The sequence below is a fragment of the Mustela erminea genome, chromosome 1 (assembly GCF_009829155.1).
Source record: "Mustela erminea isolate mMusErm1 chromosome 1, mMusErm1.Pri, whole genome shotgun sequence".
NCBI classification, from domain to species: domain Eukaryota; kingdom Metazoa; phylum Chordata; class Mammalia; order Carnivora; family Mustelidae; genus Mustela; species Mustela erminea.
The window spans coordinates 78,622,723-78,644,899 of NC_045614.1; the positions used below are offsets into that span (position 1 = coordinate 78,622,723).

Genomic DNA, 22,177 nt, shown 5'->3' on the forward strand with positions numbered 1-22,177 from the left:
TTTTTTTTTCCTTTTGTTAGTCTTGGTATATCATGAGAGTGGCTGGGTAAAAGGTAAAAACTGAAGTCATAAACTGGCTCTCAAAGTTAGGGTTAAATTTTGGCTAAACAAAGAGTAAAAAGATGTTAAAGTAAGGAAAGACCAGTAAACAAAGAAATGGAAGAACTGGGAATGAACCTTCAGGACAAGTAACAAACTGGATACATGTTGCCATATAGTGGGAATTAAATTTGACTATAATTAAGGATCTGGATAATGGGCTGTGAACATGCCATAGAGGAGTTTTTAGCTTGATTTATAATATTTAAGGTGATAGCAGTCTAGACTTGTATTTTGGCATTTGGAATGAAGAAAGGACTGAATACTGATAATAAATGAATCTCAGGACAAACTAGTCATGATGACTAAAGACTAGAGAATGATCAGGAGATCTGAATTTTAAAATGCTATAAAAATTTGAGTCTAGGACATTTGAAGAGTTAAACCTATATTGGACAATAAGGGAAAGAAAAGTTGGTGGCTAATTAGAGAAAGAAGATGATGTGCTAAAAGTTATTTGTTAGCTAGCTTCCTTTCTTCCTTCCTGTTTAATTTGATTTAATTGATTTCCCCTGGGTATATGGTTTTAATTTTGGCTTTTATAACAAATTTTTTAGTTGTGTAACTACTTCTAATACCTCTTCAGAGAGTAAGATAGATACGCGTGAATGAAACTATCTAAGAGTAATTATGAATCAGATTGTCAGATGGTAGCTTTTTTTTTTTTTTAAGATTTTATTTAGAAAGATTTATTTGACAGAGATCACAAGTAGGCAGAGAGGCAGGCCGGGTTGCGGGGGTGGGGGAAATCATGCTCCCTGCTGAGCAGAGAGCCCCCATGTAGGGCTCAATCCCAGGACCCCAGGACCATGACCTGAGCCAAAGGCAGAGGCTTTAACCCACTGAGCCACCCAGGCGCCCCCAAATGGTAGCTTTATAAACTAATTCTTAGTGTTGGTTATGAAGCTGTGTTTCTTTGTAGATTTGGCTTTTAAATGGGTAAAGGGATTATAGTGTATACTACTCAAAATGATAGGGTAGGCAAATTTTTCTATCAGGACTACTGCCTATGTCAAGTTGCTATTAGCCATAAGAGCCTCTACTGCATACCATTCAGGGCTTAAATGGATGGTTTTGTGATAAGGAAACCTAAAAAACCTAAAATAGGTAAAATCTAGATATTTTAAAACCATTAAAATTAGTTGATGACCATGATTGCCACAATGCAAGCAGCCCTGTATAATATTTAGGGTGAGAATGGAATACATTTCCTGCTATTTGTCCTTTTCCATATGTACTGCAGTAACAGTTAGGAAATGAAAATGGCAATGGCTCCTGGCTCTGCAGACCTTGTGGTTCATAGGTGGTATACTGGTAGAATGAAGCAGGAAGATCATGGCTAATATATATGAAAAGAAGACAATCTGGAGCTGACTTCTTATAGCTTTCACCGCTTTTACTATTTTTTTGGGGAGGTTGGGAAGAGTTTCTTTTCCTGAGATATTTTTCAGTATTACCTGTAGGGCTTAGTGGCCCTACTTTAAGTTATGACTTGGGTAGAGATGTGTGTCCTCAGCAAGTATTTTCTTGAAAGATGAGTATCTTTCAATTAGTAATGGCTAGAGTTTTGCTTATAATTACTCAGGTTTGTTCTGGATTACTTTACTTTTTATGGAAATTCATATACCTTTAAGACATGTTAAGCTCTAAACTCTGCTTGTTTATTTACAGTGAATCAAATATTATAAGCATTTGGAATAATGGGAAAGGCATTCCAGTAGTGGAACACAAAGTAGAGAAAGTTTATGTTCCTGCGTTAATTTTTGGACAGCTTTTAACATCCAGTAACTATGATGATGATGAGAAAAAAGTAACAGGTAAAGTCTAAACGGCTGGTCAGAATTTTTGTTGAATTTTTTTTTATACTTCCAACTAAAAATTTATTCCTATATAAAATATTACAGAAAAGGAAACCTGTGTAGCTTTACTGTGAGAAAATTCTTTTCAGAATTAATATCTATAAAAAACTATCACATGTAAGTATTATCTTGATTATAGTCTGACAGGCATTTTAAAAATTAATTCATAGTATTTATGCTACATATGCTACAACTCCTGGAACTCTAATCTGGCTGACAGTTTGAGTTTTGAATTAGAGTACTGATGAAAGTCAGATATAGGATTCCTATATATGTGAACTTATTATTGCATTAGAAAACTGTGTCTTTTGGTATCAATTAAATTACTTCTAAACTGTTTTACGAGGGTCAAGATCACAAATCTAGGTTTTGTAAATAGAGTTGAAGTGCTTTGATCGTAACCAAATGTTTTCCTACTTATTTCCATTGCTCAAGAGTAGGTTGATGGTTTTCATTTTCAAAACCAAAACTTTAGGAAGTGATGTAGATTAAATTTTTATAATAGAGAAGTAACTTTGATAGAAAACTCAGATTTCATGTTTGCATAGATTTACTTGATGATAGGAGATTGCAAGCTTAATTTTTTTGAAATTATGATGAAGTTGATGAATCTACAAAATACATGTTAGTTATATTATTTTATATGCTAAATCTTAATTGTATTTTACTTTAAATGAAAAAAATCTCAATATACTCTGAAATATTCAGTTGGTGATTGTTAAAATAATGCAGTAAAATTATTTTGCTACAGACCTGTCCCATGGTAGGTAAGTTTAACAAAGTTCCTAAAATCCTTTTCATGAAACCTTTCAAATTTGATTGTTTTTACAGGTGGTCGCAATGGTTATGGTGCAAAACTTTGTAATATTTTCAGTACAAAATTTACAGTAGAAACTGCTTGCAAAGAATACAAACACAGTTTTAAGCAGGTATGATAGAAATTCTGATTGTGTGTGTGTGTGTGTGTGTGTGAGAGAGAGAGAGAGAGATGTTGTATTGCTTTGCTAAGATGATAGAACCTTAGGTAAATGGCAGTGATGCCTATATCATTTTTTGTATTTAAAGCATTAAGCATGTCAGAATAAAGACTTCAGAATACCTGAAGGTTTTATATAAATCTTTCTCCTGTTCCTTGAAAATGAAGAGCTTTATTACACTTTTCCTTTACCTAGTTAAGCATTACTGATAATGCCTTGAACCTTACAGACTTACTGAAATGTATCCACTTAGCATATTTGAAAAATTCCTCATTGATTCATCAAATTCATATTACAAAATTCTGTTTTATTTTACTCTGGTAGAATTTTGACAAGAGTTTGAAAAGCTAAAGTAATTTGGTCAGGGAAAGCATCATTCTTATTTCTGTAAAATTTTAAATGGTCATGTTGAAGAGTTTGAAAGTTATTTTACTAATAGTGTATAAAGTCGTGCAGTTCATTTTGCTTATTTTCAAATTAGGTTCTTATAATAGTGTTCCCCTCCCCCCTTATCTGTGGTTTTGCTTTCCATGGTTTAAGTTACCCGCGGTCAACCGCGGTTCAGAAGCAAATGATCCTCCTTCTGACATATCGTTGGAAGGTCAGTAGTAGCCTAATGCTGTGTCACAATCACTTTATCTGGTATTGTAGGCATTTTATCATCTCACATCATCCAAGAAGGTTGACTCCAGTACGTTAAGATATTTTGAGAGGGAGAAAGACCACATTCATATAACTTTTATTAAAGTATAATTGTTCTATTATTAATCTCTTATTGTGCCTGATTTATAAATTAAGCTTTATCATAGGTGTGTTTGGAAAAAACATAATACATATAGGGTTTGGTACTATCCATGGTTTCTGGTCTTGGAACATAGATAAGGAGGGACTACTGTAGTAGTTTTTAAATTTTTTCATCTCTAATATCAGTTTCCAGGATTGGTTTGTTGCGAAGCTGGAAACTCGATATAAATGGTAAATGACTGTATTTTGTGAACTGAGTCTTTATGTATTATAAAATATAGAAGCATATAAAAATATTTGAGTATTTTTTCTTTTAAAGACATGGATGAATAACATGATGAAGACTTCTGAAGCCAAAATTAAACATTTTGATGGTGAAGATTACACATGCATAACATTCCAACCAGATCTGTCTAAATTTAAGATGGAAAAACTTGACAAGGATATTGTGGCCCTTATGACCAGAAGAGCTTATGATTTGGCTGGTTCATGCAAGGGGGTCAAGGTCATGTTTAATGGAAAGAAATTGCCTGTAAGTGTCTTCTAAAATAGTAAATGCTTTATTATTTTCTGGGCAGCTTACAGTTAAATCTAACTGCTAAGCAGTCAGTTATCTTGTAGAACCATTAAGAACACAACACAGGATTCTATTTTACTTTCATTTATAACATTTCCTGTATTCCTAATTTCTTGGCATAAATCTGAGTTTCTGATCTTAACCATGTATCTTCTGCCTGGAAATTTTTAATTTCTTGTAGTTAGGTCTGGCAATAAGTTCCCTCAGTCTGTTTGAGAGAGTATTTTCCTTCACTTTCAAGAGATACAGAGATATATAGAATTATGAGTTTATAGTATTGTTTCTTTTAATGTCATCCAGTTGTCTTCTTGTTTGCATGGTTTGTGCTATAGTTCCTATCCTCTTTCCTCTTTTGGTAAGGTGTTTACTTTTCCCTTTGGGTACTTCGAAGGTTTTCTTTCTCTCTCTCTCTCTCTTTTTTTTTTTTTTGTTTGTTTGTTTTGAGAATGGTATGCTTAGGTGTTTTTATGGGAGTTTGGTTTTGTTTTTTAACGTGTATTTTTTTCATTCCATTTTCTGAGCTTCTTGGATCTGTTGTTTGGTATCTGTCATTAATTTTGAAAAAATCTGGGCACTATTTCTCAAATAGTTCTTTGCTGTTCTTTCCTTCTGGTATTCCAGTTATGCATTTGTATATAGTTTGGTATTGTGCTAAGCTCCTGGATGTTTTTCTCTGCCTTATTCACTGTTTTCTCTTTGTGTTTCAGCTTAATTTCTGTTGCCCTATTTTTAAGTTTACTAATTTTTTTGCTTTAATATGTCATGTCTGTTGATGAGTCTGCCCATGGCATTCTTCATATGTTCTACTGTGTCTTTGATTTCTAGCATTTCCGTTTGATTCTTATACAACTTCAACAGAGAAATGGAAGCTATATTGTCTACTTTCGCCATTAGAGCCTTTAACATATTAATCATAGTTATTTTAAATGCCTTATCTGATAGTTAAAACATCTGTGACATATCTGAGTCAGGTTCAGATGATTGCTTTGTCTTTTCAGTCTGTTTTTTCTGTCTTTTGGCATGCCAAGCTTTTGTTGGCAATCAGCCACATTGTATAGGATAGTAGATATGGAGTAAATAGGCTTTGGTATCAGGATTTATGTTTAATCTGTACAGAAAATGGCTGTGTTTGCAGTTAATTGTTTTTGCAGTTAGCTAGCATTGATGTTTGTTATTGCTATGGGCACCAGAAACTTAAAATTCTTCCTTGTTTTTGGGCCTTGCCTTGGAGCTGCCCCTCAGGGAAGGTCTGTCTCTGCAGCCCTACCCTCTGAAACCCACTGTTACTATTGGAGGCCTGTTAAAATGGTAGTAGGTTATAGGATGCTTATGTCTGATTGAGATTCAAGACTTTGGAGTACATACTGGCCCTGTGTCTCAGGGTTTTGGCTTTCACAAGTGTTTCTGCCTTTCCTCTAGAGATAGAGATTTTTCTCTGCCTTTTATTTTCTTCCCCTAACTGCAGCATGTATCCACCACTATTCTCATTTAGTATTAAGGCTCCCTGCTCCTTAAAATAAACTTTTTTTTTTTTTTCACCTTAAATGAGATGGGAGTGGGATGAGGTAGGGCTGGAATTATTTTATTCCAGCTATAGTGATATTTTACCTGTACTCTTTAGCAGTATTCTTCCCCCTGCAAATTAAAGTTTTTGTTTTGTTTGCTTTTTGTTTTTGTTTTATTTTTGTGGTTGGGATGGGTAAGGGAGATGAGTCTGGGTGGAATTCCCAGTAGCTGCTATTTTTCTCATCCCCCAACCAGCAGCACCATGGTAGGGAGCTTTTTCTAGATTTTCCCTGACCTTCCCTGTGAGAAACTGCTGGAGTTTCTGGAGAAAAAGCCTGTAAGTTGAGGATCCCCTTATGATGACAGTCCTCAAGTGCTTCACACACCCATACTGTCCATATTTGTCTTAAAGCAAGTTGTCGAAATTTCTAGTTTAATGTTCCTTTTGGCTTATATGACCTTAGGCAACTTCTGCCTCACCTAAGCAAATTGGTTAGTGTTCTGTGTCTCTCTACAGATAGCTGTTTCTCTTAAGACTATGAATTCAGGTTTCTTGAGTGTTCTTGAAAAGTCAGTTTGCTGTCTGACCAGCTGTTTTCTTGAAGGGCAGAAGCTTGTATTTTCTTTCTTTCTTTCTTTCTTTCTTTCTTTCTTTCTTTCTTTCTTTCTTTCTTCTTTCTTTCTTTCTCTCTCTCTCTCTCTTTCTTCTTTAAACCTTCTATATGTCTGAACTCAAAGTAGATATCTACTTTGTCATTTGAAAACTTAAACTTTTGGAAAAGTTTATAATAATTCACCTGTCCAGCTTTTACTTCATACTCTCTCTTTATCAGGTACATACAGAAATGAATTCTTTTTTAAAGGGTAGGGATCAAGGAATAGAATGGTGGAAGTCATGAAGGTTTGGAGCTGAGAAATAAGAGCTGTTGTGAGTGAGGGAAAATTAAAGTGTAAGAGTACCTGATGGCATTTACCTAGTTGAGCTGCCAATATAAGATTGTTTATTGGTTTTGGTTTTCAAATTAATAGGTAAATGGATTTCGCAGTTATGTAGATCTTTATGTGAAAGACAAGTTGGATGAAACTGGAGTGGCCCTGAAAGTTATTCATGAACTTGCAAATGAAAGATGGGATGTTTGTCTCACACTGAGTGAAAAGGGATTCCAGCAAATCAGCTTTGTAAATAGTATTGCAACAACAAAAGTAAGTGTGCTAATTCTTTGTTACCATGTCAGTGATAGAACAATGTTTCATTAAAAACAAAATAAGAAACAGTAACAAAAACCAACCCCCAGATCTGCTTTTGTGAAATAAAAATTGGCCTATGAAAATGAAAGCTTATTTTTATGAAAATAACTGTCTTATAATTTATATAAACATCATTGAGCATTGAGTTTATATTAGTGTTTAGAGTTGAATACATTTATATTTTATGAATTTAGAATGTTAACACATTCTTTAGTCTGCTCTGAGTTTAGAGTGTAAAAGAAAAAATAATGGAGTCTGTTTTGGGGTCAGATTGTGGTACGTGTGTTACATGCTATTCTGAGAAGTTTGAACACGGTTCTGTAGGCTTTTGGATTGTGAATCCAATTGAATTGGATCGAATTGAATGAAATTTTTCTTGTCTAAATTTGCATTTGCCCATTGATCATAATAAAGTCATAGACAATACAAGCATTATTCTAGAATAATCTAAAGCAGTGATTTGATAATTTGTCACCCTTGTTCAAGTTTTAACTTATTCTTTTTAATACTCAGTGTTTTTTATAATCTAGCATCACTTTCTCAAGTCAACAAATTTTGCATCAGTTATGATTGCATTTGGTTATATGTAATAGAAACCCAATATACAGTAGCATAAAGAGGTAAAGGTTTTATTTTTTCTTCTTATAACTGGGGACTGGGAGTAAGTAGTCTTAGTTTGGTACTATGACTCTACGGTATCATCAGGGACCAGCAGGCTCTTCCTGGCTCTCTTTTCTGCCATCCTTAGCATGTGGCTTTCATTCTTATGCCTTTAAGATACCTGCTGGCTTCTCTATGCCTCAATTTCAAGTTCTAGGGAGAGAGAAAGAGGCTGGGCAAATGTGTATATCAACTAAATCACTCCCTTTTTCACCAGGAATAGAGTAGTTTTCCTGGAAATCCCATCCAGTGTACCCCGCTAACATCTTTGGCTAGAACTGAGTCAAGTGGCTATCTCTAGCTGCAAGAGAGTCTAAATTGGTTAATATGTTCAACTGGGCATGTTGCCAGATAAAAAATAAGTTTAGGTTTTTTAATAAAGGGAGGAATAGACATTGGATGGCCAACTGGCAATGGCTGCCACATTCCCTAAGTATAAATCTTGTGTCTGCCAGTATTTGTTTTCACTTTCATGGTGTTTTTGTTTTTTTTTTTAAATTTGATTGTTTTTACTTTGTGTATAGTTTTATACAGATAGCTAATTGGCCCTCGAGCCAAAAAGACCTTATTTTTTCATTTTTATTTTTATTTATTTATTTGTTTGTTTGACAGAGTGAGAGAGGGAACACAAGCAAAGGGAAGAGGGAGAAGCAGGCTCCCTGCTGAGTAGGGAGCCCAGTGTGGGACTTAGTCTCGGGCCCTGGGATAATGAACTGATCCTAAGGCAGATGCTTAAGGACTGAGCTATCCAGATGCCCCAACTTCTTATTTTTTATATCCTAACTCTGCAATTCTGAGATTCATGTTATGCTTCTGCATAATTGGGTTAATAGTACTGACTCCACAAAGTTAATGAAGATTAAACGCTTATTCAAGGAAAAAAAAAAAGTATTTTGCTACCCTAATTATAGAAGATTTTCTATTCTATTTTTTTGTTCCTCCTTAGGGTGGACGTCATGTGGATTATGTAGTAGATCAAGTTGTTGGTAAACTGATTGAAGTAGTTAAGAAAAAGAACAAAGCCGGTGTATCAGTAAAACCATTTCAAGTAAGTGGTGCTTTACATATTCTGTTGAATTATTAAATGACATCAGTTCTGATGTTAACCTTTTTTTGGGGGGGTTATGTTTTCAACAGGTAAAAAACCATATATGGGTTTTTATTAACTGCCTTATCGAAAATCCAACTTTTGATTCTCAAACTAAGGAAAACATGACTCTGCAACCCAAAAGTTTTGGGTCCAAATGCCAACTGTCAGAAAAATTTTTTAAAGCAGTGAGTAAAATTTTTATTGCTTCTTAGTGTTGGTTTTGAGAATTAAGTAGTTTTCTTTCTTTATTTATTCTCTTTGTGATTAGTTTCTCTTAAATGCTGTTTTAACCTTTCTGAAATGAGGTGAGAGTACAAATAAATAATCTTAGGTTTATAACTGAGCTTTTCAGTTGTTAATAATTTTTGATAATCTGTTGTATATAAGCAAGATTTAGTTTACTTCCCTAGTTTGGCAGTACCATCAGTAAATCTGTATTAAATAAGCATATGTAAAATGCCTTTAAATATATTTGCACTGGGAATCTAAAGATGAATAAATCACGGCTCCTTCTCTTTGGAAGTTTATATTTTGGTGGAGGAATGTTGTATAATTGCCATAGAAAGAACTTAATTTATCACATTCTGGTATTGTAAATTCAAAGATATGCTCTTAAAAACAAAAGTTTTTTTCAGGTTCTAGCTTAAAGCCTTTAGAGATAGTACTTATGATGCATCTAATGATGAATTTTTAATACAAAGGACCCTATATTCATGCTTTTGCAAATTTTTGCCCTCATAGCATTCATGATGAAGTGATTTGGTTTTAGATTTTATACTTTTTCATTTTGAGTGGATTAAGTTTAGATTTGGCAACATAGTCCACCTCTTTTTATATCTCAGATGTTTCAGAGAACTATTTCTTATGCCTAAAATCAAACTACCCAGGATAAAGAAAAAGAAATAGCTCCAACTTGGAGATTCTTCACTCTTCATTTTGGGTTAACATCTTGTCACACATGGACTCACTGCATGGTGACACACAATATATAATGTTGAAAACCTCATTACCAAACTTTTTAAAAGAATAAAGGTGATAAATAAGTTCTTGAATTTATCCTAATGTTTCCTCTCACATTAGTAGTTTTTGTCATAGCAAATTCAAGATTTGTGTTTTTGAGGAATATAAGAAATGTCAGTGTCTAGAATTTCACAAGTAGTGAATTCATGGGTGGATCAGTTTTTACCATGTTAATTTTTAACAAAATTAATATGTAACAAAAGCTATGTATATTTTTCATGGGGTTTATTATAATAGAGTTTTTCATATTTTGGTAAGTTGCCCTTTATTCATCTGTTTATATTTTTGTGCAGTAGGTTATTGGATATAACTGCCTGAGTTAGCTTTACTGTAGTTAGAGTAAAATTTACTAGCATATATTATTATTATCATCATCACCATTAGTGTATTACCGTATGAACACTGTGTTTCACCATATAAACATAGTGTTTCAAAGATTGCAAGTATTATATTTTAGCAAGGTGTATGAACTTCTGGCTTGTTTGTATATCATTATCCTTTAATTTTTAGGCTTCTAACTGTGGCATTGTAGAAAGTATTCTGAATTGGGTGAAATTTAAGGCCCAGACTCAGCTGAACAAGAAGTGTTCATCAGTAAAGTATAGTAAAATCAAAGGTATTCCCAAACTGGATGATGCTAATGATGCTGGTAAGATTCGGATTTTCTTTCAAGATTTAGATTTAAGTTTTTACTTATCTAGTCATAGAAATATTCATTTTTCACATGTAGTTAGACTGTACAATTTTATGTTCAGAGTATAAATTTCCTTCATTAAAATTGCCACATGCACCACATATTGCCAATTTTCAGGGGATAGAAATTCAGTAAATTTTACTTAATGATTAAACTATGCTGAACAATTTACTCTTATAGTCTTTTACTGTCATTATTGTGATTATTAATTTTTCTGGCTTCATTTTTCTCATTGGTAAAATTGAGGAATTTGGAATATATGTCATTTTTAATATCTCTCAGGTGGCAAACATTCCCTGGAGTGTACACTGATACTAACCGAGGGAGACTCTGCCAAATCATTGGCTGTGTCTGGATTAGGTGTGATTGGGCGAGACAGATATGGAGTCTTTCCACTTAGGGGAAAAATTCTTAACGTACGGGAAGCTTCTCATAAACAGGTATCTCTCTCTCTTTCATATCTCCACACACATATGACATTGTAATACTTTATTAAAATTGTTGAACTTTTAGAAGTAAATTCTGACTCACTTTTTATATATTTCAACACTTTTTTAAACAAAAGATTTTATTTTTAAGTGCTTTCTACACCTAATGCGGGGCTTGAATTTACCACCCTGAGATCAATAGTTGGCATAGTCTGCTGAACTGACTGAGCCAGTCAGGCACCTCTCAACACTGAACATACTTTAAATTATTTTTCTTTTTGCACAGATCATGGAAAATGCAGAAATAAACAATATTATCAAAATAGTTGGTCTACAGTACAAGAAAAGTTACGATGATGCAGAATCTCTGAAAACTTTACGCTATGGGAAGATTATGATTATGACTGATCAGGTTGGTTTAAAGGTTGCCACATATTTATAAAACTTACCTTTTTCAGAGTGCCCTTTTGATATTTGTTTCATGAAACTTGCTGCAAGAAAGTAAAAGGGAAAATAATTGTATATCAAAGGCAGGTAGTAGAAAACATTCAATGGCAGTGTTTGTGTGAGACACATTTTACATTATCTAACATATTGGGCAGCCATCTTTTTGGTTATTTTAAAAATGTTTTTAAATGCAATAAATATGAGAAGAGTAAAATGCACGGTAGTATTAAGAAGGTTGAAGCCTATGTATAAGTTGAAAGGAAATGATGAAACTTAGAAGCAACAAAGACTAATCAGTAGGATGATGGATGATGTTTGTATATGATGGCATAATTTGGGGTGTGCAAAAACTAGGCCTTAAATAGTAAAATGGCAGTAATTAGGAAAGAACTGGAAAACCAAAAAGGAAGAATTTCACATGCATCCAACATGTCTCATGTACTCTAATTAAAAGCATTTGTAGAGAAAATCTTTCACTGAAAAAGTTTCTAGGTAGTTTTAAGCAGAAGTTAAGCAGTTTTTATATCAAGTTAGGACTTGTGAATACCTGTACTCCACAGATTACTCCTTCCCTTGTTCAGTGAAGTGCCATTATAACCATGTTTTATGTATTCACATCCTTAAATCATTCTTTTAGTGAAATCAGCATAAAACATTTAGGGACAGTATATTTTGTAATGATGGGAAGATTTAGTCTATCACTAGCTAATTTCATTATTTGAATTTTAAGAAAAAATTCTTTACAAACCAGTAAAGATTATCCTTTAGATAAACATAGTAAAGTGCAGTTTCAAAATTTGAATGGAATTTGCCTGTGCTACATTCATCCATTTAAAAATTTGGTTATAAATAATTATGTTTCATAAAATTATTATAGCACTCTTTACTAACATTTATTTAGGATCAAGATGGTTCTCACATAAAAGGTCTGCTTATTAATTTCATCCATCACAATTGGCCATCACTTTTGAAGCATGGTTTTCTTGAAGAGTTCATTACTCCTATTGTAAAGGTACTGTTTACATTAATATATTTTTGTGCTGTTGTCTTAAAGAATAGCAGAGAATTAATTTTTTTTTTTTTTTTTATTAAGGCTAGCAAAAATAAACAGGAACTTTCCTTCTATAGTATTCCTGAATTTGATGAGTGGAAAAAACATATAGAAAACCAGAAAGCCTGGAAAATAAAATACTACAAAGGTTTGCATTTTAAAATACTTAAATTTTGTGAAGTTACCACTGACGTAAATATATTTTTGAGATCATTATAAAATATTTTGAAAGTTTGTTTTAAACTGCAAAAATAGCTATGGCTGATTTTTAAAGAATTTATAAAAAATTTTATAGAAGTAGAGAAAGTGGTATGATGGGTTTCCCATGCGCTCTAATAATCATCATTTCACTGCCAATCCTGTTTATCAGTACTCTTCTCATATCCTCCCCATTAATTTGAAATAACTTCTAGATTTTATATAATTTTCATTATACTTTAGTATGTATTTCTAAGAGAATGTTTAAAAAAAGTTCATAATTTCATTATCATACCTTTCTTTAATAACCTTAATTATTTAGTCAGTGTTAAAATTCTCTTGATTATAATAAAAATATTTTGTTTTGAGTCTGGATCCATCAAGGTCCACAAATTGCATTTGGCATGATAAATCTATTAAATCTTGGTATTTTGTTCTCTTTTCATAGTTTTTTTTTTTTTGCAATTTATTTGTTCAAAATCTTGGATTGATTGTCCTGTACAATTTTCCACATTCTGCATTTTGCTGATTATCCCTGGCATTTCATTAAGTATATAGTATGTTCCTCTGCCTCTTATTTTCTGTTAACTAGTAGTTAAATTGGAGGCTTGAGACAGATTTGGATTAGATTTATGTGCCATAAACATTTAACAGGTATTATTGTATATTTACCTCAGGAGGCATGTAATGTCTGGTTTTTCTTTTTCTATTAAAATTGATCCCTTGGTACAGGTGTTGCCAGCTTGATCTATCAGCTTTTCAACTAATGGTTTTAAACAGCCATTAATGTTCATAATTCATACAAATTTTTTCAGCTCTTTTGAAGAACTGACTAACTTATACATATCTAAGTTTGTACAATGATTATTTGATATATGTGTATGTTGTAAACTGATTACCACAATCAAGTCAATCAACATATCCATCACCTCACATAGTTAATTTTTTATGTGGGTAGAGGGATCATTTAAGATCTCTTTCAGCAATTTTCAAGTATATAATACAGAATTATTAATTGTAGGCAACATGCTATACATTAACTCCCCAGAACTTATTCACCTTATAACTGAAAGTTTGTACTCTTTGATTGACATTTCCCTATTCTCCCTCTCACCCCAGCCCTGTACCTGGCAGCTACCATTTTACTCTTCTTATGAGTTCAGATTTTTAGATTCTACATGTAAGTGAGTTCATACAGTATTTGTTGTTCTCCATCTGGATTTTTTCAATTTTGTTTTTAAACTTGTGCAGGGTTGGGTACCAGTACAGCTAAAGAAGCAAAGGAATATTTTGCTGATATGGAAAGGCACCGCATCTTATTTAGATATGCTGGTCCTGAAGACGATGCTGCCATTACCTTGGTAATGAAGTTAATTAAAGATATTTTTTCCTGATATCCATCCCCCTTCCTGCCATACATTTCTTTCTAGTCTGTTTTTTCTAGAAGTGTCTTTTGAACTCTAATGCCCAAACTAGTTAGTCTTAGCATTTCTTCACTCCAGTCTCACACACAGATTATGCTCTGCTTTTGAAGTTCCTTAATTGAAAGGTCTGTTCAAGTATATTTTTGACAAAAGCCTGTTGGGAATAAAACTCAGTTTCTGAGAAATTAGTTATTTGCCTTTATACATTTTAATTGTATGATGAAATTAATTTAGGCTTTTTTGGAAATTCATTTAATTTTTAATGTGTGAAATTATTACCTGGAATCTTTCAGGCATTCAGTAAAAAGAAGATTGATGACAGAAAAGAATGGTTAACAAATTTTATGGAAGACCGGAGACAGCGTAGGTTACATGGCTTACCAGAGGTTAGTCATATTGAGTGGTGGTCTGGGGGAAGAAAGAGACTAAAATTCATGCAGGAATAATGACAGTGTTGCTATATAACTTTTCTCTTAGCAATTTTTGTATGGTACAGCAACAAAGCATTTGACTTACAATGATTTCATCAACAAGGAATTGATTCTCTTCTCAAATTCAGACAATGAAAGATCTATACCATCTCTTGTTGATGGTAAGTAGCTTTTGTTTTAAAAATCTTTCTCACTTTTGTATGTAGTTATTGAGTATATTTTAATTCCACGTACTCTAAGCCATTCTTATAGTAAAATTTAAAATTCTGAATTTGTTTTTGAGATCTTTTGGTAGGACTGAAATCCTTTATATTCCTTAATTTGAATCTCTTCAACTCTTTTTAAGCTTTTCAGGAAAATTAACCTTAGAGCCAATTTTTAAAGATTTTGCCCCAGGCTAATTGCAGACTTTTTAAAATAAAAAATAAAATGGGATTTTTATAAGTTTGATAATTTCTATAACTATAAAATAGTTATCCAAGACTAAATTTTAAAAACACATTTATACCTTAGTACCCAAAACGTAACTTATCGAACTTGCTAAAAAAATATTTAGAAACTGGTACCTGGTAGGGCAGATTTTTATCTTCTATCTAGAAATACTTAATTTTCATTTTATAACTTTTAGCAAGTTGATCTTTGTGGGTTTTCAGCTAATAGCAGATGGTTCTACCCATTCATTTAATTCAGCTTTAAGTTACATCCCTTCTATGAAGTCTTCTCTAACATTTGCAGTCTACATTGGTTTCAGATGCCTAAACTTCTATTCCAATATTGTGTGCCTCTTATTTTACTTGTGTCAATTTTGCCTCCTCAATTAGATTATAAAATTCTCAAGGAAAGTGGCCATATTTTGTCATCTTGTTTCTACCATGCTCTGAGCCCACGATGATGATGATAGCTAGCATATACTGAAAAGTTTATTACTGTGCTCATTGGCCTAGAGCAAGAAGAATGATAAGGAAGCAGAATGCTTTGCTTGCGTTATCTCATGTAATCCTTATGATCACCCTGTTAGGAAGGTAATTATTTCTACTACACTGATGAGGATGCTGAGACTATTGGTTTAGTAATTTGCAAAAAGTCAAATGGTAAATGGCCAAGTTGAGAAGAGTATCCAGATGAGTGAGATTCTAAAGCCTGCATTCTTAACTGCCACAACACATCTCTTCTTTATAAGGGTTTTCTGATTTGGGATACTCTAATAATATACTTTTTAGGTTCATTGATGGTTTGCTGCTACTTTTAGTTACAACTGACATTTTGGATATATGAATGTTCAGCAGCTCGACAACTCCTGTGAAAGGGCTTTGGTGCCATTGAGCAGTTCTTTAAGACCAGAAAGGGTGGTCTTTTACTTGGCACCTCACTTTTGGAAGAGACTGAGATGGTATAACATGTTACTATATACTCACTGTGTTACAGAATCTCAAGTAACGATTTTAGTTATTTTTTAAAAGCAAACTATATCTTTGCTTTTATCTCTCAAATATATAGAACACTGTTGTCATTAAAAGAAACATTGCAGCTATATCTGGAGTAATATTTTAAAAGAGAGTGTTCTTTGTAAAAATAGGATTTAAACCAGGACAACGAAAAGTTTTATTTACTTGTTTCAAGAGGAATGATAAACGTGAAGTAAAAGTTGCCCAGTTGGCTGGATCTGTTGCTGAGATGTCTGCTTATCATCATGGAGAGGTAAGCATTAAGATTGGAATCAACTGAAAACTATACTTTTGGCATGAAGAATGATAATTAAGCATAATGTATTTTTTCTTTATAAGTTCTTTGGAAAAGTAAGAGAATCAATAATTTGGATGCTAATGAAATTAGGGAATATGTATAGAAAATTTAATGTTATATTCTGTTTCTATGTTATAGCAAGCATTGATGATGACTATTGTGAATTTGGCTCAGAACTTTGTGGGAAGCAACAACATTAATTTGCTTCAGCCTATTGGTCAGTTTGGAACTCGGCTTCATGGTGGCAAAGATGCTGCAAGCCCTCGTTATATTTTCACAATGTTAAGGTAACAGTTTGCTGGTACAGTGATATAAAGTTCTACTTGAAGTATATTGGAATTAACGAAATGTTTAATAGAATTGTAAGTATGGAGAGATGATTGTGTACTCTGTTGAGGGTGAATGTTCCAAATTACTTGAGTGCAAATAGAATGAAGTTTGTTGATCGCAGTGTTTGTGAATTATTGGTGAAACCAGCCCTAATTGAAGCATTTTTCTGATCCAACTTTACTTTTTAGGCTGAGGAGGGGTTTTAGGGTTTAGTCAGAGAAAGAGGAAATCCATACAACATAATTTATCAGTACTAAGAAATTGTGTGGGCTAGTAAGTAAGCGTTTAAGTAAAATGGGGCTATTTTGTTTTGGCTTTCTGCCTGAGAGAAATATATTTGGTAATAAGCTGAGGTAAATTGTATTTTTAAGTATATATAATCAAAATTTTAAAAACATTTTTCTTAATTTTTGAAATGTAAAGTCTTTAAGTATAAAGTTTTATTTCCTAAAATAGGACATTTTCCCATATTTCTTCCTTTCATTAGCTCTTTATCAAGACTGCTTTTTCCTGCTGTGGACGACAACCTGCTTAAATTCCTTTATGATGATAATCAACGTGTTGAGCCTGAGTGGTATATTCCTATAATTCCCATGGTTTTAATAAATGGTGCTGAGGGCATTGGTACTGGATGGGCTTGTAAACTACCCAACTATGATGCTAGGGAAATTGTGAACAATGTCAGACGAATGCTAGATGGCTTGGATCCTCATCCTATGGTAATTATTTAGAACTTACTGCTTATATTGTTTATTAACAAATGATAATGTATGAACTACAAACTCCAGTCATTTTAGGAAAGTAGTGGAAGGAACCATTTGCATTTTGGAATGTATTGCAGAAAATAAAGACCTTTTTAGTGTGTAACTTGATATGTGCTTATAGAAAAAGATACAAGCTTTAGAAAAAGCCTGGAGATGAGGATTTTAAGTAGAAGCTTTATTGAAAATTAAAAATACCTCATATTTCAGGTTTGTAGACATCTAAATTATATAGAGAATAGTGTTTTTTTATGACAAAATTACATGCAGCTTTGTTTTTGTTCTCAAACTAAGTCATATTAGAATTGTAAGGAATCTTAAAAACACATTGTATATATTTTCATATATATTTTTAAAATTTTTGCTTCTATATCATCCACTGTGCTTGTTTTTGTCCCAAATTACCTCCAAGAGAAACTTCTCAAAAAAGCGTCCTGCCTTCTTCTGTGTGATTTAAAATCATCTGGAAATTTCCCTTTATCATGATACACTTAAATACACTTAAATTTTTGTATTACAAAAATGGTAGTGTTCATTGTAGAAAACATAAATAAGAGGAAAAAATACTTGATAAAACCAGCATGTGGAAACAAACTTACTATTTTTATGTATTTCTCTCCAAGTTCTATTTCATTCTTGTATTTTAAAATAAAATATTGAGTATGATTTAAAAATATTTTTCTCCTTAAATACTTTAAAGTACTTTAAAATATTTCTAATAGAAGCATAAAATGCTTTATGATTATAGTGTTTTAATTCTTTCAGATGTGTTTTAGACTATTAAGACAATTTATTTGGTCAGTACATGCTTTTCATACGTTCGATGTATAGGTAGGTATATATATTGTTTATAGAAAAATATATATGTAGAATATTCAAAATATTCAAGCAGACTATGAAAGAAGAGTAGTAGTATGGAAGGCAAATCATTGGAGAAAAGTTGGAAAGTTAGATTGGGTCCTGACTGTGGAAGACTTTCAATATAACATCCAAGGAGTTTGATTTTAAAGGATTATTAATCGAGGGGAGAAGGAGGTATAGAGGCAATAGACTGAAAAATAAATATTCCAAAAAGACTAGGAAAGATGAAGCTAAGGGTTTTTGTGTATGTGTGTGTGTGTTTTAAAGATTATAGATTAATTTATTTGAGACAAAGAGTGAGAGCAGAGGGAGAGGGAGAAGCAGACTCCCCACTGAGCATGAAGCCCAAGGCTGGGTGGTGATATCCTAGGACTCTGAGATCATGATCTGAGCCAAAGGCAGACACTTAACAGACTGAGCCACCTAGGCATCTAAGCAAAGGTTTTGAGATTGGGAGACACTAAGATTATATTAACAGAAGCTATGAATTCAAGATTGAGTGATTATTGGGAGATGGACTACTAAGGTTGAGGAATTTAGTTTCAGTCATGTTAATTTGGTAGTAGTAGTAGACCATAGACTAAGGGGCATTCAAATATTGTACTGGCAGTTAGGAGAGAAGTCAGGGCCTTAAGTTATTTTTATTTTTTCTCTGCAGCTTCCAAACTACAAAAACTTTAAAGGAACCATCCAAGAGCTTGGTCAAAACCAGTATGCAGTCAGTGGTGAAATATTTGTGGTGGATAGAAACACAGTAGAGATTACAGAGCTTCCAGTTAGAACTTGGACACAGGTTAGTAGAAGTATTTTAGCTGCCTCTCAGGAGGTCAGTGCAATGCTTTCTGGGACGAATATGATTCCATCATTGTTTGTCCTAAGTCTGTATAGTGTTTAAAAATTCCTATATACATTTTGACCATCCAGTTGAATTTGTGCTTTGAATATTCAAATAGTAATTTAGAAGTTTAATTTCTCTAAATGTTGAATTTTTTTTTTCTTTAAAGATTTTATTTATTTGACAGAGAGAGACCACAAGTAGGCAGAGCAGCAGGCAGAGAGAGAGGGGGATGCAGGCTCCCCGCTGAGCAGGGATCCCGATGCGGGGCTCAATCCCAGAACCCTGAGATCATGACCTGAGCTGAAGGCAGAGGCTCAACCGACTGAGCCACCCAGGCGCCCCTAAATGTTGAATGTCTTAAGCTAGCTTGGAATCCTTATGACTATGGTCAATAAATTCATGTCCGTATCAGCTGTTACAGATCTTAAAGTATGCATGTCCTCTCTTGTCAGATGGAGTTGACCGTCATTCTCTTTATACTTTCAGCCTTTTCCTTGCCCTTTGGTGTATGAGCAAACGTGAAAGATTACGTTGTATATCTTTCACCATTGAGCCCCCCATATATTGTCCTCTATAGCGACTGGGCAGAAGATAGAGGGAAGTTTTTCTTTTTTCTGACCAGAGTTGGGAATCTTCACAAAATTGCATGACTTGGTAGTATGAGAACATCAATGTGTGTCAGGAAAATAATTATTTATTTTTAAATCTTTTATAGGTATACAAAGAACAGGTTTTAGAACCAATGCTCAATGGAACAGATAAAACACCAGCATTAATTTCTGATTATAAAGAATATCATACTGATACAACTGTGAAATTTGTGGTGAAAATGACTGAAGAGAAGCTTGCACAAGCAGAAGCTGCTGGATTGCACAAAGTTTTTAAACTTCAGACTACTCTTACTTGTAATTCCATGGTAACTGATTAGATTTTCTATTTTAATGTTTCTTCCATGCCATAAGTAGAATTTTTATAATTGGTTTCATGATGGTTGTGGTTGTAGTAAATCTGAATGGTTTTCCCCCTGATATTTGCTGAAGACTCTGTAAAGGTGCATTCCTTTAGATTATTATCCACTACTCTTAATCCCAACTCTGCATTTGTACATCTGGGCTTGAGCACATAGGATACACAAACTGACCAAAAGTTATTGGATTAGTGCAGGATTTTCATGTTTTTTATGCCTATTTCTGGTAGCATTTTAATTGTGGAGTACTTCTCCCCATAATTCTAATCTGTTTTATTAAACTTGTATATTTGTGTTTGTATGTAATTGGTGAGAAAGGTAGAAAGTGAACATGTATGATTACCCTCATTCCATTCCAAATTAGCTTTTAGGCATAAAGAAAAAAATCCAGTAGCACAGTGGCTGAGACAAACTGCCATCATCTGCTAAGAAAGACAGAGAAAAAAGGAGAAAAAGGATAGAGAAGAAGTAAAATTTTCCTCCAAATTGAGAAAGTTTGAATGAATTGTAATTATAAACAGAGACAAATATACATCTATTGAGTATATAGAGGAGAGAGAACTTTAATGTTTATAAACTTAGAATGTTTTTAGTTTGAAAAAAATTTTCTTAGGTGGTTTTATAGCCATTTTGAATTAGAACCTTTTTTTTTTAATTAAAGATTTTATTTATTTATTTGACAGAGAGATCACAAATAGGCAGAAAGGCAAACTGAGGGAGAGGGGGAAGCAGGCTCCCTGCTGAGCTGAGAGCCTGTTGCGGGCTCAGTCCCAGGACCCTGAGACCATGATCTGAGCCGAAGGCAGAGGCTTAACCCACTGAGCCACCCAGGTGCCCCTAGAACCTTTTTTTTAAAGGACCTGTTTTTATTTTCAAAATTATTTTAAATATTTTCATTGTTCTGAGAATTTATCAGTTTCTTAGAGTTACCAAAAGAATATTTACCGAAATGTACTTAATTGTTTTGGTTCTGTTTAACAACTTTTAGGGGTGGTATGTGTTCATTTAACTGTGTTATAGTTATTTTAAATACTGTAGATGTCATACAGGTTAAAAGTACCAATACAGATTTATGTCATCTTCAAAAACTGTGTTTTCATTAGGTACTCTTTGATCATATGGGATGTCTCAAGAAGTATGAAACTGTTCAAGACATCTTGAAAGAATTCTTTGATTTACGATTAAGTTACTATGGTTTACGTAAGGAATGGCTTGTAGGAATGTTGGGAGCAGAGTCCACAAAGCTTAACAATCAAGCCCGTTTCATTTTAGAGAAGATACAAGGAAAAATTACTATAGGTAAGATGCAATCTTTAAAAAATTAAACGTTAGTTAAAATGGAAAAAAAAATCTTTATTAATAGAAGACATTTTTATCAGTAGAATATAAACAAATACAAATTGAATCTCTTTTCTTGATCCTAACTTTATTTTTCCCTCACATAGAGAATAGGTCAAAGAAAGATTTGATTCAAATGTTAGTCCAGAGAGGTTATGAATCTGACCCAGTGAAAGCCTGGAAAGAAGCACAAGAAAAGGTAATCATTTGCAGAACAAGACATTCAGAGAAGCTTTTAAAAGCAAATTCCAAAACAAACAAAAAACCCAATCCCTAAATTTTAAATTTAGTACTGCTATAAAGGTGCCGAGTTGTCTGTTTGGAGACTGAAGTCTTCTGTTTATCCACAGAACAGATACAGTACAGGAATTTGCAGTGCACACCCACCACAAAGCACTTTGCCAGTGTGACTCAACCAGGGCCTGGAGAAATGACTCCAGGTGTGAGAAGGTAGCTCAGTCTTGTTGGCCTTTTTTCTGAGCCTGCCATTAAAGGGTGTTGTTTGTGGTGGTGGTTTTTGTGAGGTGCATGTGTACTATCTGGGAATGATACTGGGTAGCACATACATCATTTCACACTGGTCTTACTATGGTGATAGTATGGTATCCAGTCACCATTCACTTGGTCTGGTTTTGGTTTATGCTGGGAAGACTAGAGACAAAATGTTTAATATTATAGTGTTATTGAGCACCAAGTATGTGCTCTGCCCTGTGCTTAGATCTTTGACTAGAGAGTTAAACCCTGGAACTTCAGATTAAAAGTCTGATGTTTTATTAATTAAATTGTCCATTTCGGATCATAAAGGACTAGTATTAATTCAGTGAATGGAATATTGAAACTTTGAGATTCTTCTCAAGAATTTCTTGCTATTGTGTATAATTAAAAA

At 33.4% G+C, this 22,177-nt stretch overlaps 1 protein-coding gene across 2 annotated transcripts in view; it reads left to right on the plus strand.

Annotated features, from left to right (window-relative positions):
• The window catches only part of TOP2B (DNA topoisomerase II beta), a 59,215-nt gene that overhangs the window by 20,029 nt on the left and 17,009 nt on the right, over positions 1 to 22,177 (plus strand). For both annotated transcript variants that reach the window (XM_032327535.1, XM_032327621.1), the window contains exons 5-25: positions 1,771 to 1,916; positions 2,790 to 2,887; positions 3,999 to 4,211; positions 6,792 to 6,965; positions 8,617 to 8,718; positions 8,808 to 8,945; positions 10,291 to 10,429; positions 10,757 to 10,914; positions 11,189 to 11,314; positions 12,251 to 12,361; positions 12,443 to 12,548; positions 13,850 to 13,959; positions 14,316 to 14,408; positions 14,500 to 14,614; positions 16,030 to 16,151; positions 16,335 to 16,483; positions 17,014 to 17,245; positions 18,807 to 18,941; positions 19,702 to 19,902; positions 21,057 to 21,252; positions 21,399 to 21,490. In XM_032327535.1, coding sequence (XP_032183426.1) covers positions 1,771 to 1,916; positions 2,790 to 2,887; positions 3,999 to 4,211; positions 6,792 to 6,965; positions 8,617 to 8,718; positions 8,808 to 8,945; positions 10,291 to 10,429; positions 10,757 to 10,914; positions 11,189 to 11,314; positions 12,251 to 12,361; positions 12,443 to 12,548; positions 13,850 to 13,959; positions 14,316 to 14,408; positions 14,500 to 14,614; positions 16,030 to 16,151; positions 16,335 to 16,483; positions 17,014 to 17,245; positions 18,807 to 18,941; positions 19,702 to 19,902; positions 21,057 to 21,252; positions 21,399 to 21,490 — 2,956 coding nt within the window. The remainder of the gene's footprint in view (positions 1 to 1,770; positions 1,917 to 2,789; positions 2,888 to 3,998; positions 4,212 to 6,791; positions 6,966 to 8,616; positions 8,719 to 8,807; positions 8,946 to 10,290; positions 10,430 to 10,756; positions 10,915 to 11,188; positions 11,315 to 12,250; positions 12,362 to 12,442; positions 12,549 to 13,849; positions 13,960 to 14,315; positions 14,409 to 14,499; positions 14,615 to 16,029; positions 16,152 to 16,334; positions 16,484 to 17,013; positions 17,246 to 18,806; positions 18,942 to 19,701; positions 19,903 to 21,056; positions 21,253 to 21,398; positions 21,491 to 22,177) is intronic.